We start from the raw sequence: 18,662 nt of genomic DNA on the forward strand, positions 1-18,662 counted from the left end.
TAACCAAAACAAGAAAACTACCTTCAAACGCTATTTTCTCAACTCGATGATATTGCAGTTGGGACTGATAAGCGATTTAGGCAGTTTACTACGATGCGGAAATTTGACAGAAAACCCACGGAAAAACTTTTCCTTCCGAATTCTGAGATTACTTTTTTGAGAGTCTGATATAATTATATGTATGCAAAATACTTTAAAATATTATAAAGCCATTTTGTTGGCTCCGTTTCAAGTCATTGAAGCCAACACACTCGCGGCTGGCCGTATTTTGATTGACCATTGTAATTGGCGTCCTTCAAATCGATCAGAATCGATCACTAGAAAGGTCACCGTACATACAATATTCGATACAAAGTTCGGTTTGTTACCTACATATACTATACAATCGCCGATGATGTTTCCAAATTTGTTGCAGTCGACGATTCAGCGTTGGTGTACTGAAATATTTAGTTGCAATGTGTAGGGGTATAAAGTTTCTGTTATTGAAAATTGATAGCATTGCTTCCACCACCGCATTCGTCGTCGTCGTCATGCATGGACGCCTTCACTAATTAACCCCTCTAAGGTCTACATCATTTTTAGCACCGCAAAATTTACTAAAATGGCCGTAACTTTTTTATCTTTCAATATTTTTTCACCAAATTTGGGAATTTTGCCGAAAATATTTTCTATTTTCATAATATCTATAGATAATGGCCATATGTCATATGGTCCCGGAGTTATTCCGGAGTTCCTTGGGGGACCGAGATAAGGCTTTTTTAGATAAAGTTGCCAAATATCTAAAATTTGTTTGAAATCTGTTGATTTTTGTAAACATATCATCGACTGTGGACATATCAGTTACTTTGCCGCAGTTAGGAGCCATGGTGCGCGCCATCCGGATTCGGGGGGACACTATAAATCCGGAACCGGTTCCCGTAACGGAACATTTCAGCATCAGTAAAGCATGTCGTGTCGCATATCAAAAAACATCAGCGTTCGACAAAATAGCGATTGGTGATCATCTCATGTCTCTCAGAGGCCGTATGACCGGTTCCGGGTCCGGGGAGGGTTTCTTTTCTGATTCAAGCACGGAACGGATTTCGGAAGAACTTGTCCGGGACCTAGAATCGGCCATATGGCCTCTGAGAGACATGAGATGATCGCCAATCGCTATTTTGTCGAACGCTGATGTTTTTTGATATGCGACACGACATGCTTTACTGATGCTGAAATGTCCCGTTACGGGAACCGGTTCCGGATTTATAGTGTCCCCCCGAACCTGGATGGTGCGCACCATGGCTCCTAACTGCGGCAAAGTAACTGATATGTCCACAGTCGATGATATGTTTACAAAAATCAACAGATTTCAAACAAATTTTAGATATTTGGCAACTTTATCTAAAAAAGCCTTATCTCGGTCCCCCAAGGAACTCCGGAATAACTCCGGGACCATATGACATATGGCCATTATCTATAGATATTATGAAAATAGAAAATATTTTCGGCAAAATTCCCAAATTTGGTGAAAAAATATTGAAAGATAAAAAAGTTACGGCCATTTTAGTGAATTTTGCAGTGCTAAAAATGATGTAGACCTTAGAGGGGTTAAACGCAGAACAGAGAGCTGTGGTGAGACATGAACATTAGTCCAGTAGGTACTAGTTCTTGATTTGGTCAAACGATATTGGCGCAAAAATGGAAACTTGATTGCGCGTTGGACTGGTCAAGTGCCAAATTAAATTATTAACTGCAACAAAACGAAAATGGAATTGTCGGCGCACATTGATGATCAGAGTGTGTGCTGGCTCACGGCTTTTGTTTTGCCTTAACTTCTGAATAGGATGAAAGGAAGTAGTGACTACTTCTACGGTAAAAGACAAAAAATAAGCCAACTCACACTGACCAAATTGTTTGTTTCAAAAATAGACATGCAAGGGCGAAAAAACGTTGAAAATTTTGGAGAAATTCCTTTTAATTCTGTCATTTCAAGAACGGCTTGCTGGATAACTTCAAATGCTGTCTTTGGCGAAATCGTAGTTATTAAAACATTTAACTTGTTTTACTGTTTTCAATACGATATTTTGGCTCTTACAACAATAAAGTTAGTTTACAATATTAGGATGGCCAATCTCTGACTAGGCTATAATCCGGCGGTTTGAAAACCGAAAAAGTTGTAGCGGGTATACTGACATATGAAAGATCTTTCAAGGTCTTATGAAATCTCAGTCAAAATGCTACGATGAGATGGTGGTGAGTTAAAATTAGCGTTATTATGCTCCCATCCCAACACATCATGCGGAATTTCATAATTATTTTTAAGGGGATTAAACAATTTATCGTCACAAGAAAAAAAAAAAGAGAAATGCTAAAGATGCACTGCATATGAGCTTGCAATAAAATGTATTTTTACAGAATACAGAAACCACTGAACTTATTTAGTTCAGAATATGAATGAGTATCTTACCAGTACGATTGCATGGCTTCAAAACACATTATGCAAATATGGGATAATAAAACTGAAATACAAACATCTTTAATTGGCCTGGATTTGCATAAGAAACGCGACCGCAATTAGAAAGAAATATAAAAACTATTAGTTTATTTGCTCGTCTTTCCGTTGCACACAATACTAGATGACAAAATAAAAATAATCAATTAATTGTAAACTTCAGGGTGTGAAAGCCCCAGTCCTGCCTATTGTGAATTATCTACGGTTCGAAGGCGGATGCATTGGACTCCTAAGTTAAAGACCAGGCTCTGTATTCAAAGACTTTCAATGAACACATATTTTATGTGTCATTCAGTCTTGATGGCAATACTACTGTTCACCAGTGTAATCAAGAGAAGGCCTATTATTGCTAAAAGGTTTGAGGAAAACATTTCGTTTTTAATGACAATGATAAAACGAAGCTTTCATTATAGATTGATATTTTTTATTAAACAGCTACGGTTTTCTGTCTTCAGTTTTCTAGCTCTAATATGGTAGAGATAACAGGTCGGGCAAATTAGTTGAGTCGGAAATGTTCTCAACTAGCACTGGGACATTATGATTACTTATGCTTATATCCTACAACATGCGTCATATGTCAATGAATGATTATTTTAATTGATAATCAAATTTTAACAATCAAATATTGTAAAATATAGTTTATCTTAGTTTGCATTTTAAATGATGAATATCGCAATAAATTTCGATCTAAGTGAGTTTTACTAACAGATGACTCATCACTGATCGCAAGATCGGTTTCTCAGCAGCATCACAAATCATTGAATGTTGTAAAAGGAAACTTTTCCGCTGTTTGAGCAAACAACTCTCCCCTCACCTCTCTGAAAACAATGAAAATAGAAATCAATTAACGCACGTGTGTCAAATCACAACACCCAACCGAACAATTACTCACCCTTTTCGTTTTTCCAAATACCCCATTTGGTATCCGCTCGGATAGCCGGCCGTTGGTTCTCGCAAAATGTTACATTCGGCTGGTTTGTGCTCTGCCAAGAACTTCACTTTAAACGCCAAATTGTAGAAAACCGGACACAACCCATGCGATCCCAGCGGAGGCTTCCCGGCGGCTGGCTGCCGAAAGCCGCACTGGCCCATGCGCCAATCCTGATGACACTTGTCCATCAGTTTGGTGCCCTTGTCCGTGCTAGTGTGAATGCATTGTACATTTTTGGCCGCATTTCGAAAGTGAGTTCTTTTGAAAAAGCGATCCTGATCGAAACCCACTCCCGCCATGTCGCAAGTGTCTATGGCCTCAATCGCATTGACCCCGATTTGGTTACCGGCATCCAGCACCAACTGACCACCGAAGCTAAATCCGAACATGTACAGATTGTCGAATTGCATTCCCTCGTACTGCAGTGTCCGTAGGAACTTCAGCAGCACTACACTGATGTCGTTGAACCGCCGGAACAGGTACGGATAGTTGTTACTTGCAAAGACGGAATAGTCCATACAGATGATGCAGCCACCACGGTAAATGTTCAGATTTTCCCGCAGATCCTTAACCCAAAAGGTTTCGTAACAATTCTCGTGCCATCCGTGCACTATTAACGAGAACTTTTGCGTTGTAGAGCACGTGGTTCCGGACAGTAGCGGTTGACCATTGACGTTGGTAGTTTTTGTGAGGTTTTCGCTGTAATATGAAATGAAGGTTTTCTTAAAAGCCTAAATAATATATGGTTGCTTGTCAGTAAAATAAACTCTTATAAAATCAAAACAAGGACCCCAAAATCTACAAACTTTTATTTTTTTTGCAAAGGTTATATCCTTACATCCTGCAGCCCTCTGCGCGAAAGGACTCGGAAGTGCTCTTGAAACACGCACGTAGCACATCACTTGCTCCAGGCTAGATTTGATCAACTGCGTTAAACCATTTTCGTGCATTATCTGTCAGAGCTGTTCGCACTCGACTGTATCGTATACTGCCCTGAAATCCACGAAATCCATGGGCACGTTGTATTGCCGAGATTTCTGTAGGATTTGGAGCGAGAAAATTTGATCCGTTGTAGCACGGGGTCCCATAAAGCCCGCCTGATACTGCCCTACGAAATCTCTTGTTATTGGGGATAGACGACGTAACAAGATCTGGGAGAGCACCTTGTAGGCGGCGTTGATCTGCGTAATGCCGCGGTAACTACAGCATTCAAGCCGATCGCCCTTTTTGTAGATGGGACAAACCACACCTTCCATCCCAAATCCTCTAAATTATCCAGTGAAGTGCCACTATCAGTGGTTCCTTACCATTTTTGTAGAGTTCTATCTGGAGTCGGTCCTTTTCGGCGGCTCTTAATTTTCAGCTTACATTGGGTCGTGTCGGGACGCTGTTATCGTTTGTAGGCTACACTCCTAGGTTAACTTTCCTTCCGTGTCCTTTTATTATATTTCCATTGAGATGCCTATAGGAAAACTGTTTCCATAGACTACCTCGCGCTCGTTTGTGATTAGGTTTCTTTTCTCGCCCATACACATGTCAGACTTCGATATGCATTCTTTACGAGATTGGTTCGTTGAATTTGCGCGGGGCACGATTACTGCTCTATACATCGCTTCACTACCGACCTGGCCGTTCACATCCTTCGTCGTCGGCAGCATAGAGCCGGAATGTCGCGGCAACTCGATCTTGGGTCACTCGTCGACTATTTCCCGGTTTTCTCAGAAGTAGCAAATCACTTTCAACCTGGTCGAGCCATCTTGCACGTTGAGCTTCCCTGTTTCTGGTGCTGGTGAGGTTCTTGAAGAGAACGTCGTTTTTATCGCACTGTCTTCCGGTTCAGACTACCATCCATCGTAGCCTATCGAATTTCATCAGATGTACGATGCGAATCTTTCCAAGCAGTGCCTGTAGCTCGTGATTCAAACGCCTCCGTAACTTTCCGCTATCAGTTTGTACACCACACGCTATGTCCGCAGGTATTTATTATTTAACTTTCATGCACCTCAGATTTTTCTTCTCAGGATGTTAGTATTGGTCAAAACAATTAATTCTATCTTGCGTTTTTTACAAAATTAAATTTTCAAGGTTATTTTTTTATTTTTTTTTATTTATTGATTTCGTCAAACTTTGTAGACTACATTCTTACCCTAAAGTTTAATTAATATATTAATATTGTATTACTTTAATTTAATGGTTGGCAATCCGTTGCTGGCCTTTAAATCATGTTGTTCTTGTTCACACCTGTTTAAGCATGATTCGAGACATAGTTACGTCAATGGTTTCATAATATTTATTGTAAATACTCATTATTCTATTAATAGGACCGTTTCTGGCATAATCTGTTCTATAGTGGTTTAACATAAAGATGTTACGGGTTCTCACCGAACGCACCGGTGCATAGAAGTTAAGGTTTTGTAGTATATTTTCTGAATTTACACGTTGTGAAACTATGTCATTTACAAACAAAAGCATAGCAATCTCTCTTCTTTTCTTAAGTGTTTAGATGTTGATGAGCATACAACGAGATTCATACGGTGGAAGAGGAAATGAATTCCAACCCAACTTTCTGAGTGCATATAATAAAAATTGTTTTTGTACAGATTCGATACGACAGGAATGCACATCTTGGTAAGGAGACCAAACTACACTACAGTATTCTAAAATGAATCTAACATATGTAACGTATAAAGTTTTTATAGTATAAGGGTCCTTGAAGTGGTAGCTAAATCTTTTAATAAAACTCAGCATGTTAGTAGCCTTTTTAACAATCGTGTTAAAATGGTCTACGAATGTCAGTTTTGAGCCAAGAATCACTTCTAAATCTCTTACTTTACTACATCTTTCTACAGATTGTTCTCCAAGAGTACAGTTGAAGTCATTTAGTGTATGTTTTCTTGTATATGAAATGATGTTGCATTTTTTTAATATTCAAATCAAGAAGACTCTTGATGCACCAGTTGTAAAAAATGTCGATCTCTTGTTGGAATACTTGAAGGTCTAATTGAGTTGCTATTTCCATGTATAATTTCATATCATCGGCATGAATCAATATCAATGAGACGATTCAACACAAGGGTAACATCATTAACAAATAAAATGAAAAGCAAAGGGCCTAGATGAGAGCCCTGTGGAACTCCGGAGGTTACCTTAACTGGGTCAGAAAGACGTCCTTTGATTCGAACTATCTGCAGTCTGTTTGTCAAGTAAGATTTGATCTATTCTAGGAGATTTGCTTCAAACCCTAAACGATTAAGCTTAAATAATAACATATCGATATCAACCCTATCAAAAGCTTTACTAAAATCAGTGTAGAGAGTTTCCACGGTATTACATCTGTCCATAGAAGCAAGCGAGAAGTTGACAAATTCCATTAAATTAGTGGTAGTAGATCCTCCTAATTGTTTTGACAAATACTAACATCCTGTGAAGCGAAATCTGAGGTGCATGAAAGCTAAATAATAAGTGCCTTCGGACATAGCGTGCACCACCTAATATCGTCCGCAGTACCTTTCGCTTGCACACGACCAGGGCGCGTGTGTCCTCTGTGAGCAACGCCACAGCTTAAAATCCCTAACGAACTACCGGTCTAAAAAGGGTTTTGTACATTGTCAGTTTCGTATGGCGACGTATGCTTCTTGTTCGTACCGTTTTTCAAATGGCAAAGTAGGCCCAATTTCCCAGGTAACCAATAAGCATTAGTATAAGCAGTAAATCAATCGTTTATTAGCATCCCTGGCGTTTTATACTGCAGGATGCTGTTTATCAGCTTTTTGACTGCATAGCTGTTGTAAATTGGCATCCACAATTCTATTTAAATTCTTCTTGTCGGTAACTAGCTGCAAATAAGCATTGTCAGCACTATAAGAGTGCTAGCAGTAAACTAGCCGCATATTTTGCCAAAATAGCAGTGTTGGGCACCGCTAATTCGCTAATTCGCTAACCGACCAATCGAGAAACGCTAGTTATACTTTATAATTTATACTCAAACTAGCCGAATTGCTGCTGGGCCATGATTCTAAATGAAGTGCCGCTGTTTATTTTAAAAATTAATAAACTGTAATCATTTTATCCATTATAATAGGTTTTGATCTTAGGTAAATTAAGAAAAGCCATGTAATAAATGTAAATTACAAATAATTTGTACAGTGATAGATTACAATGCAAGTCATTGCGATATGTTCAAAAATAAACAATAACTGGTAATTTGCAGTTTGCGATTAGTGATTAGCGAAATTACCACGATTATCGAACAAATTGTATTGGTTAGCGAATTAGCGGTGCCCAACACTGCAAAATAGCATTTAAGTAGCATTTAAGGCAACTTAAACGCTTATTGGCTTGCATTTAAATTGCATTGGAAATGCTAATTGGTTACCTGGGTTCCCATTTGAATGCGCCGCTAGATCTCCTTACTCGAGTCGTTGTCCGCGGTCACCAACGATCTCAAATAGACGAACTCGTCAAGTAAACCAACATCACAGAAACGAAGCAAGTAGCATGTGAGGTGTACCGCAATTGGCCCCAACTGGAATGTTCTCTCGTTTCTTCATATGGAAAAATGGTGTCTGTATGCAGCAAAACTACCAGCAAATGTAAAATGTTTAAAATGTATCCGTCTGTTGATAGTCGAGTAATTCTGGGCCAATGACCACATCTATGTTATTTTCAACAAATTCTCATTCTTATTTCACCAACTGACTACAAATTAATTTTAGATTTTAGAAAAATATAAATGTGAATGAATTTTCATACTATAGGAAAAGATTCATGCGATGGAAAAATCAATTTTTGATACACCTTTGGAACATTCAGGATATCTCCGGCAGAGGTGGGTACCGCTAACCGGAATTTTAGCATCGCTAACAGCTAAACCGCTAATTCAAAACGTTAGCTTCGATACCAAAAATTTAGCGGAAGCTAATGCTAACCGCCAACCACTAAATTTGTTAGTAGCGCAATTTGGTATGTACATACTTTTAATTCAATTTTGGAAAAAGAAAATCTTCGTTGAAAAGGTTTGGATGTAATTTTGCAGTTATTTTGTATTTCGAGTGGATGAAATAAGGCCATTTTTGCGTTGTAACGTCACGGAAAAGATGTACTTTTTCGCTTCAAACAATCTTGTAATCCGTAATTTCTATGTACTCAAAAATACCTTTAAAGCGGTGCCTAAATAATGAAAATAAGTTAGTAAGTGTGCAGAACCTAAGTTACAACTAATTGAAGCTCGTGGCGCACAGCGGGATGGATTCAAAAAAGTGAGACACAAGTAATAGCATCGAAACCGTAAGACACAGCATGATGGTTGCTTTAGAAAAGTTTTCAAGAATTCTGAATATGGCAAGTTATTCAGTATTTATCTCTCATCAAATCATAGAACAAAGACTTTAGATAAATTTGAAAGAGAGCAGAATTTTCATTTTTTTAAGAGAAGAACCAAAAGACGAATTTCTGGCAAGTTGTAACGTCACGCTACAGTAGATATTTGTATAACGCGGTTAATTGGGGCCGCGTTATATTAAGCGCGTTATACAAGTATACTAATTGGGGGGCGACGGCTTCCTAAGGTCACTGAATTATTTTTTTTTATTTAAATTGTATCATTAACTCGACTTAAGTTAGTTCACCAATTCACCAATTTACCAATTTTTACCAATTTTACCAATACGAAAATTTCAACGGATATTCCGGCACCTCCAGCAGGCCAACCCGTAACTTTCTGCCCTACAACTTTTTAAAAGACACCACTATCGTATCTGTTAACCGCGTTATAGAAATATTGTGGTATCCGTGCTATAGAAATCCGCGTTCTTCGAATCCGCGTTTACAAATCTTGACTGTATTTGCTTTCCGAAACAATCTAGGTCAAGAAAATGCTATTAATTTGTTCACTTTTAATAGAAAATTTGATGCTCTTTCCAAATATATAATAATATTCGGGGGTTTCTCAACGATTTTCCAAGTTCAAACACAAATACGGTGCAAATAAGAGTCAAAACGTTGTAACGTCACGGCGGAATGTGTCATATATAGATGTAACCTAACTTACGTCTGATTTTTCGCCCAAAAATAATATTACGCGATGCAGTAGATTTACTTATAAAACATTTTTTTAGCCTTACGAACTATTCTTTACATAAAATTCAACAGACAGAATATAATAATTCTGCAGATCTTCCTTTTGGTCGGTGTTAAGTCAGACCGGACCAAGTCGCAAAATTTAATAAAATGAGTTAATGACAGCAAACGATCCAGAATTTTCTAAGCTATATTTTACTCTAATCAGATTACAGCAATGTTGTGAACAGCCGGAGTTATGAGATGATTTCGAACAATTAATAGCTATAAACCGGTGACCGGACGGGAGCCATAAATACGATAGCCATACGAACGGTTGCCATACGTACGAATGCCATAATGTATGTTTGCCATGCCATTCGTCTGTATGGCTGCCATCCATTATGGCAAACATACATTATGGCATTCGTCTCTATGGCATTCGTACGTATGGCAATCGTCCGTATGGCAAACGTATATATGGCTGATGGGGTGTCGTCCTTAACACCGACCATATCTAGTATCTGTAATACAGTGCTCACAACCAGGGCTTGAAAAGGGATCGCAAGTTGAATGTGACTGCCGTGAATGCGAACTTTCCGCATTCAAACTCCGCTTTTTGAACGATCATTTGCTGTTTTTTTGAATTCAGTCAATCTCCCGCTTGCGCTGCTGCCGTCTTACAATTCATGCGGCATCTCTGCAGAAGCAAACAGTCAATCTCCCGTTTTGCTTTGCGCTTTGAGAATATAAACTGCAAACTGACTGGAAGCATACGGTGACGTATTTTTTCGTTTCTCTTTTTGTCTCCAAATCGGCTGCTCACAGTAATAGTTTGTCACCCGGACGTCGGTCCGACGCAAGCAAAATATTCGTTTGTATTGGACGGAGTCCGACCGACTTCTTCCATGCACATGTAGTGGTTGTTTTTTTGTAGTATTGAATTATACGATTGTGCGGTTGCTTTTCGTTAGCGTGGTGATTGCCAGTCATTTGACTGTTTTGCAGTCATTCGCTGCTCTAAACGGTAAAGGCAACTTGATCGAAACGAAAATGTCAAAAAGCATTATAACGCATTCATACTGTTGCGTGCATTCGGCGTTTGACTGAGCAAACTGCCAGTTGTGTTATGCATAGCGTTCGTATTCCACCTCTAAACGGACGGTGTGAACTTGAATGCGCGTTGGTGTGACTGCGGTAGAAAAAAAGGATCGGTCGAAGCCCTGCTCACAACTGTATAAAGTTACCTATGTATTTTTGCCTCATCCATTAATTGAACTTTTGCCCCGTCCGTGAATCGCACTTTTACCCTACTAGGTGGTGACAACCGGTCCAGCGTTACATAACCGTACATACATTCATTCATTCATTACATACATTTCTGGGATACAGAACCGTAAATATTAGCTTTCTTCACAAAGCCCTATATCAAATTAAAAACGCATATATCTGTAGCTTCAATATTATATATTACTGCGGCATACATATAAACTTCAAAATATATTACATCAAAACAAGCCAAATGAGATTTCGAATCAGGCTATAACTTGAATAGTTAATTCAATCACATTTCTAAGTGATCGAACAAGACCTATTTGCACTCATAAGATCAGTCTTTGGCTTCTTGATTCAATAAATATGCTATCGTTCCCTAATAGATATGTATTTCTGCCGATTAAAATTTTCGTGCTACAGTCGATTCATAACAGTCGTTTCGCGACAAATATCTTACGGCTTGGAAGACTCTCATAATTGCAAGATGACTGTCACCGCTACTGTTAGATGCCGAAGAAGGCATAAAAAAATGAAAATGATGCAGTCATAACAATCCGGCATAAGTTACTTCCAACGACAGTGGTTGAACAAACCCCCGATTGTAGACTTCAGCCTGTTCTTGTTTAGCATTGTGCTTCTCTGTTTTCAGTACGTTTTGAATGGGATTTCGTCACAGTGGTGCGTGCAGGCATAGCGAACGCAGGCAAACAGTAGAAACTGCTTTGAACGACAATCATGAAAAAGAGAGTACTTTTCGATAGCCTGTCGTCAACCACTTCTAGTTCGTCGCCGTCAACGATTGGAGCCGCGCGTGTTTCCGTTCAGTCTCTTCCTTTCATGTATTTGGTCTTCGACGCATTTTTCGCAAAGTTCCTGACTATGATATCAAAGCCATCTGCAAAGCCTAGGAGTTAACTACCCTTGATGAAAATCGTTTCGATTTCCGCTTGTCGGATCACCCCCTCAAGAGCGATGTTAAACAGCTTGCAGGAAAACCCGCCACCTTGTCTCAACCCAGTGACGTAGCCAGGATTTTTGTTTGGGGGGGCAAGCCATTTTTTTATTAGAGAAGTTTTAAACCTAAGAGGTTCACTCGCCTCTGGAAGGAGGCCAAGTTATTATGCAGAAAACCATTTGTTTAAGCTATATATTTAATGCTTATGTTACAGAATTTTCTTTCGAATTAACTAATTAATTTATTAAACTAAGTGTTCATGTAACACAAGTAACTTTCTAGTGGTGTTCAAAAGTGTGCGTACAATTTGATTTCTGCTAATTAGCTTGCTGTTGAAAATAATGTTTACAGGATTTTTAAAGACTGTATAGCTTCTGGCACTCTCGCATCGAGCTTACTTTTGCCTCCGCAAGACGCTTCGATCAAGGAGCATATGCGGCATAAAGCTGACGATGTACAAAGCGCTAATTAGACCGGTAGGCCGTAGTCCTATTCTTCAGCTGACGAATTTCTCGCCGGATCTCTTCGACATCGGGAGCCGGCACGCAGTTGTCGTTTATAGGCACTCCGAGGTTAACTTCCGTTGCGTCTCCTATTGCTATATCGCTATATATTGAGGTGCTCCTCGAAATACTGCTTCCATCTGTCGACCACCTCGCGCTCGTTTGTGATTAAATCCCCTTCCTGCAGGTTTAGGTGTGTAGCCCTTATGAGTTTGGTTTATCTCATTGTAAATCTTGCCCGTGTCATTAGCCCAGAATAGTTGTTCCAGCTCATCACAATCTCTGTCCTCCTTTTGGTGATTTTTTCTCCTTAGGATTATGGTCAACTCATTCCGCGCTCGTCGATACTTGGCCAAATTCTCTCTCGTGGATATGCTCAGACAGTTTTTCCAAGCTCTTTTTTCCTCTCTACCGCTTGTTGGCATTCTCCATCAAACCAATCGTTTCGTGAGCTCGAGGTTTCCACTCTTAGCACCGCGGTTGCGACCTCATTGACGGCCGAGCGTATCATAGTCCATCCGTTTTCGAGGGTCGAAGTATCTAGCGCCACAGAAGAAGGCAGAGATTTATCCAGCACGCGCGCGTGTTTAGCTGCCGAATATTTAACCGAGGAGGGTGGATTGTCGCGAGGTGCACGTGTACTGCTAGTGGGTAATGGTCGATATCCGCACGCCGTAGGGAGTGTATGTTAGTGATGTTATGTTAGTGAAAAACCAGCCCTCGATGAGAATATGGTCGATTTGGTCCGAAGTTCGTTGGGCAGGTGATCTCCAGATGGCTTTGCGGATATCTTTGTAGGAAAAGAAAGTGCTTCTGATCACCAAGTCTCGGAAAGCTGCAAAGTTGATGCCTCGCTGGCCGATGTCATTCGTGTCCCGATCACCGGTCTATGCATTGTTTCCTTGCCGACCTGAGCGTTCATATCCCGATGACGATCTTGATGTCCTGTCGTGAGCCGCTGTCGTACGTTATCTCCAGCTGCGCATAGAACGCTTCCTTTTCGTAGTCGGGTCTACCGTCGTGTAGACAATATACGTTTATGATGGTGTAGTTGAAACGGCCTTTTATCCTCAATACGTACATCCTCTCGTTGATCGCTTTTCAGTCCATTGCGCGGTCCTGTATTTTGCCCAAAAAAAACGAAGCGCGTTCCCAGCTCGTTGATCGCTCCACCGCTCTGGTAAAATTGGGCTTTGCCGCAACGGATCCTCCACACCTTCTCGCCTTTTTCGACAGATCTGCAGTGCCACGATGCCAAACTTTCAGGGTTCCAACTGATCGAGCAACACCCTGTCGCCACCAACGAAATTGAGCGATTTGCAGTTCCAGGTACAAAGTCTCTATTCTATATGCTTAGTTCGTCGCCTGTGTCAATGCCGAATAACGTATAGTTATATAGTTGAGAATTTTCAAAGGCTAAGGCTCGGTTATATTGTTATTCAAAGGCGCACTCATTTTTAATGCAAGCCAAAATATTTCGGGGGGGGGGGGGGGGTTGCCTTGCCCCCAGGCCACCCCCTGGCTACGTGACTGTCAACCCTCGCCGCGTCTCAAAGGCACAAAGGCACTCGGACCAAAACGGATACATTTTTTCTATACATTTGCCAGTATGCCGTGCCATATCATAATCACAGCCAATACCATCGCTTCGTATTTTGTCTGTATCGAGTGTCTACCCAGTTAGCACCAACTCGTATATCAATGTACGAAAATCATCGTAAATATCTCTTAACAAATTCGAAATCGTAATTAAAGCTTGATAAAATGGGCCCAAGTTGATTTTCTATCGTATGTAATGCTAATAACGGACATACATACGATTTGCAGCACAAAGTCGTATAGCATTACGATGCGAGTCGCACTTAATCGAATATTATCGTAAATAATATATGTCACGCTTATAACTATTTCTAATCACGTATATCGCCTCCAAAATAGTACGGATAAGCCAATTATGCGCATTAAATACGATTTATTAGCATGTATATCTGTACGTAATGCTGATTTTTCATCTTTTATATACATATGAAAATGCTAGCTGGGTATCTCTTGATGCGTTGAAACCAGCTCGAATACGTACATGACAATAAGCAAACATTCTTATTTGCACTGTGACCAGTCGCAGAAAATGTCTGTATAGAAATGACAGGCATTCGCCGCTTTTTGCTTACAGTACTAGCTGGAATAGTATAGACAAGCGATAGAGAATAAGGTGTAATTTAATTATTAATGCGTTTTTCACCTGAACTTTAGGGAATGATAATTGTTGCATTATGGTACGGTTTCGTGGCTGATCACTACTTTAAAGATCTTGTAAGAATAGATGCAGTAGAGTTCGTTTTCAAATTTGGAAACGTTCTTCTTTGAATCCGCATTATTTAGGGAAAAGCTCTAGGCACACGAAAGAAGCCTTTGCCGCTCCGAAGTGTGCATGACACGACGAGCAAGCCATGTTATCGTTATTCTGGTATTTCTTCTCGGTGCGTGTGTACTAGAAATCTGCCGAATGTCTGTTCGCAAGAAATAATGTCAAATGTCTTCAGATTTTGGTCACCAACCAGTACGTCTTACGTACTGCACGAGAGTGTTCGTGTTCCCGAGATGCGCACGAAACACATCACTCTATCCAATGTAGCTCTAATCAATAACGTCAGATTATCCGGAAAACCGTATTTGTGCATTATCTTCCATAGCTGATCAATAAAGATGTGATGCGTTTTTGCTAGATCTGGACTTTCATGGCCACACCTAGATTAATTGCCGTTCCACCTTCTTCTGCAGCTTCACCATTGCGGTGTTCATTGAAGAACTGCTTAAACCTCTCGACCACCTTGCGCTCGTTTGTGATTTATTTGCTTGTCCCTACATATGTGCGGTTTCGGTGAGTTATATCGCAATTTCAAAGCTGTTGATATTCGTTAGGCTTTTGCGCGAGAAAAATAAGCAGGAAAATATTTTTGGGAACATTTACTGTGAATTTTTCGCCGGTTCTCAAATTCTAATGATGAAATCTTTTGGAGAGGGCCTGATCCCCCAGGCACTCCCTCTAGCTACACCAGTGCGGAGAGGACGATAGAAGATAGAAGGTGTTGATAGTGTTCAAATAGAGTGTGACAAAACGTGAAGGGATAAGATTGTAAAATTAGGTAAAGGAAGGTCATTAAAGCAACACTTATTAAGTATGTGTCCCAAAATAACACTATGTCAGAAAACCCGGGGGCTCATCCCTCAAATGATAGCTTAGGGCAGTGATGGTGGTGGACTTAGGAGAAATTTTTTGATGACATAGGAGTCCCTCAGTTTAATCGTTATGCCTATTGCAAGTTGTGAATCTGAATGCTTTCCAGTTTAAATCTTATGGCGATTCCTAGAAAATGGTTTTTGTTGTCGCCTATGTTACATTTTGTTATGCACAGGAATGGCCTGAGATTATAGTGGGCCGCGGCATTCATGGGCGATTTGATTTGGTCCGCACCATGCCTATGCCTGGGCACCACTGGCTTAGGGTATCACAACAAAACTTTTATATGACGTCAACATTGGTTGGCGCGATTTAGGGGTCGCACATGTTAGTTTTATGAAAAAATGGCATTTTTCAGGAATAAATTCAAAAAAATATTTTTAGAAATGTTAAAGCAGGTGGAGCAAGGTACTTAACTATTTTTTTCACAATCATTGAGATCTGATACATTCATAAAAAAAATTATGGTTGCATGTCTATAGTCATATTTGGATACAAAAATTTATTGAATTCGGCAAAAATTTAAAATTTTCAAAATTTCATTTAAATAAACATCAAAACAGGGTATCGAATAGTGTTTCAGAGCTAGCTATACTGTCTAGATGGGAAATTTTATGACGAACAACTTTGCCGAAGAAAGTAGGGACGTATCTTCAAATCTCGCTGAGATATTTACCATTTTATGAATGCGGAACAAAACACATTCTGTAATTTTCAAATTTTAGCAGTATCTCTTGAAACTAGGTTTACTCCAAAATTTTGCCTAAACGTGAGTTGTTGAAAATTTAAACATGAAAAAATAAACACTGAAAAAAAAATCCACTATGTTTAATAATAGCAAAAGTATTTTTCATGAAACGAAGAATAATGTGACGAAGATGCAATATCCGAGGTTTGAGTTGATTAATGAAGCTGACGCATAAATGATAAATGAACTCAGCTGACACTAAGAATTTGTTAGCCATTACCTGAGTACATAGATAATCAGTAGCAATCTAGAAAGATTAACGGTGAAGGCACCTTGACCTTGTCATGAGAGCTGAGAATAATAATCGCAAATGTTAGCTATTCTTTATTAGAATCCAAGTTCAGAATAATTTTAAAACGTTGATGTGGAAAATGCAGAGCTTTATTTTGTATGTTACTGCCTACTTTAATTTTTCATACAGAGAAACCCAATGGGCCAATCCACTGCAGTCTGCACTCATGTGAATAATTAAATCATATTACCACACACCAAAAAGGAAATGCACTTGATTATGAAACTTGAAATTTCAGCTGAATCCATGCGAAACCTTCTTGGTGCGTTGCATTACCCGTCAGTGTTAGTTTCAACAGCAAACGCAACCAGACGGACGAAGCACAAACAAAACTGGCCGGCTTTTTAATGAGCCAGTCACCTTCACCGTAACAACAAGTTCTCGTTACCCGTGGTAGAACCGAAAGATCACATTTTGCCTGAAGATCGTTCCCCGAGATGAGGTTCGTTGATGCTGCCCCAAGGCAGCCAGTTCCAGATCGTTTTCACTGATATTAGCGTTGGAGAAATCCTCGGAAGATGAATCCAATTGTTGCAGACTGTTTAGTAGTAATGTAACGTTGTTGCTGCTGTTGAAGCTTTCCGCCGGATCCTGCAGCCGGATAACGTTTCCCGTGGTTAATGCACTTAACTCGCGCAACCGATGCCTGCGAACCACGCGCTCGTCGCGGCGTATTTTCCATCGTTCAATAAATCGACCGGAAGTGGTGGCGGCGATGGCGGCGATCGAAAATGCACCAAGCACCAACAATATCAACTGCGACCGTATCATCTGCGAACTCGAGGAGCGACTAGCCTGCCACTCGCTGAAGAATCAGTATTGACGGTAAAGCTCCTGAAGCTTTCTGAAATCAACAACGCGCACCGTGGTAATGGGGGGTCGAAGTTTTTGTGACGGCAGCACCGACGTCGCGATCGCGATAGGATTCATTTTATGAACGCAGAGACTCGACTGCTCCGTACCGAAATTTTATTTCACGACTAACTCATCTAAAGTGATGCTAGAGAGCCTTGCACTGGATGGCTGGCTTAAAACAAGTTAATACATGAGGGTTATTGAAATTCGATTGGAGGTTATCATGTTAATAGAAACAACTTTCGTAACGCACTGTTTGATGAGTTTCGAGGAGATCTGCATTTGAATTGCAGAACTTTTCCTCCCCTAGTCAGTGATAACAAATGTAACTTTTATCACCTGCCTAATTTTGTGACAGCTCCAAAATAAACGTATACAGGAATAAGTGCATAAATTTCTGCAGGCAGGTTTGATGAATTGCTAATTACTTGGTGCTCAACATGACATAAAGGTACGATAACTTAGTTTGTCCAAGGTGGTTCCTTGTGTATTTAGTTGTAGTTTACGATACTATCTATGATGTGTGGTTGTTGAGGGTTGCATAAGTGAGCAATCAATTTAGGTTGGAAAGTATTTTACGAATCATGCAGATGAAACCTGTTTCACTAACTGAGGAGTATACGGTAAGACACCTTCAATCGCAATTGGTAACTTAAAATAAGCTGAAAGTGCGTTCAAGCCATTATTTGAATTGGATGTTCCAATTTGCGCAAGCAACTGACAGTTGAGATTAGATTGGAATAACTGAAAAGAGTTAATTAAATTTGAATTAACTACTAAATTTCTTATTCGAAATAAAGCCTACACACTGATCAACAACGATTTGCTTAATTACTGGCATTTCTAGAGGGCTAGTAAATCAGATGTTAATAGAGTTTTGCGATAAATTAATTTCTTTCAAAAGAAACACTCATATACAATCCTTTTACACATTTACGACGGCTCTAGGTCACTATATTATTATTAACCGAAAAAATAATGGGTTTTATGCCGATTTGAGAATGAGTAAAATCTCAATTCAAATCGGCTTTTCCCATTCACATTTGAAATTTTCATTTAGACTCTAGATCCGATGGAGAAAACAATAAACAATAAAATAAATTTTAAAATCCGTAACAAGAGAGCAATAAAACTAAAATTGTTACTGGCTAGTAGTGTTTAGTAGGAGTTTTATAAAATTGCTTCTCTAGTCAAATTTTTTTTCAGGGAAACTATGATATACGTATGCTCTAATCTTAGTCAGAACATACACGAATCACGTTCCCATCAACAGAGTAATATTGCTCATAGGACCTTTTTAACTCTAGTAGACTC

The 18,662-nt window shown here is 39.6% G+C and overlaps 1 protein-coding gene across 1 annotated transcript; it reads right to left on the reverse strand.

Annotated features, from left to right (window-relative positions):
- Positions 1–3,166: 3,166 nt before the first annotated feature.
- LOC128737672 (uncharacterized) lies at positions 3,167–17,264 on the reverse strand. The gene is made up of 3 exons (XM_053832363.1): positions 16,882–17,264; positions 3,384–4,121; positions 3,167–3,309 (listed from the first exon to the last, which is right to left on the reverse strand). The coding sequence occupies exons 1-3, from the start codon at positions 17,262–17,264 to the stop codon at positions 3,240–3,242; spliced, it is 1,191 nt and encodes a 396-aa protein (XP_053688338.1). The 3' UTR covers positions 3,167–3,239.
- Between the last annotated feature and the right edge of the window lie 1,398 nt (positions 17,265–18,662).

The sequence above is a fragment of the Sabethes cyaneus genome, chromosome 2 (genome assembly GCF_943734655.1).
Source record: "Sabethes cyaneus chromosome 2, idSabCyanKW18_F2, whole genome shotgun sequence".
Classification (NCBI taxonomy): Eukaryota; Metazoa; Arthropoda; class Insecta; order Diptera; family Culicidae; genus Sabethes; species Sabethes cyaneus.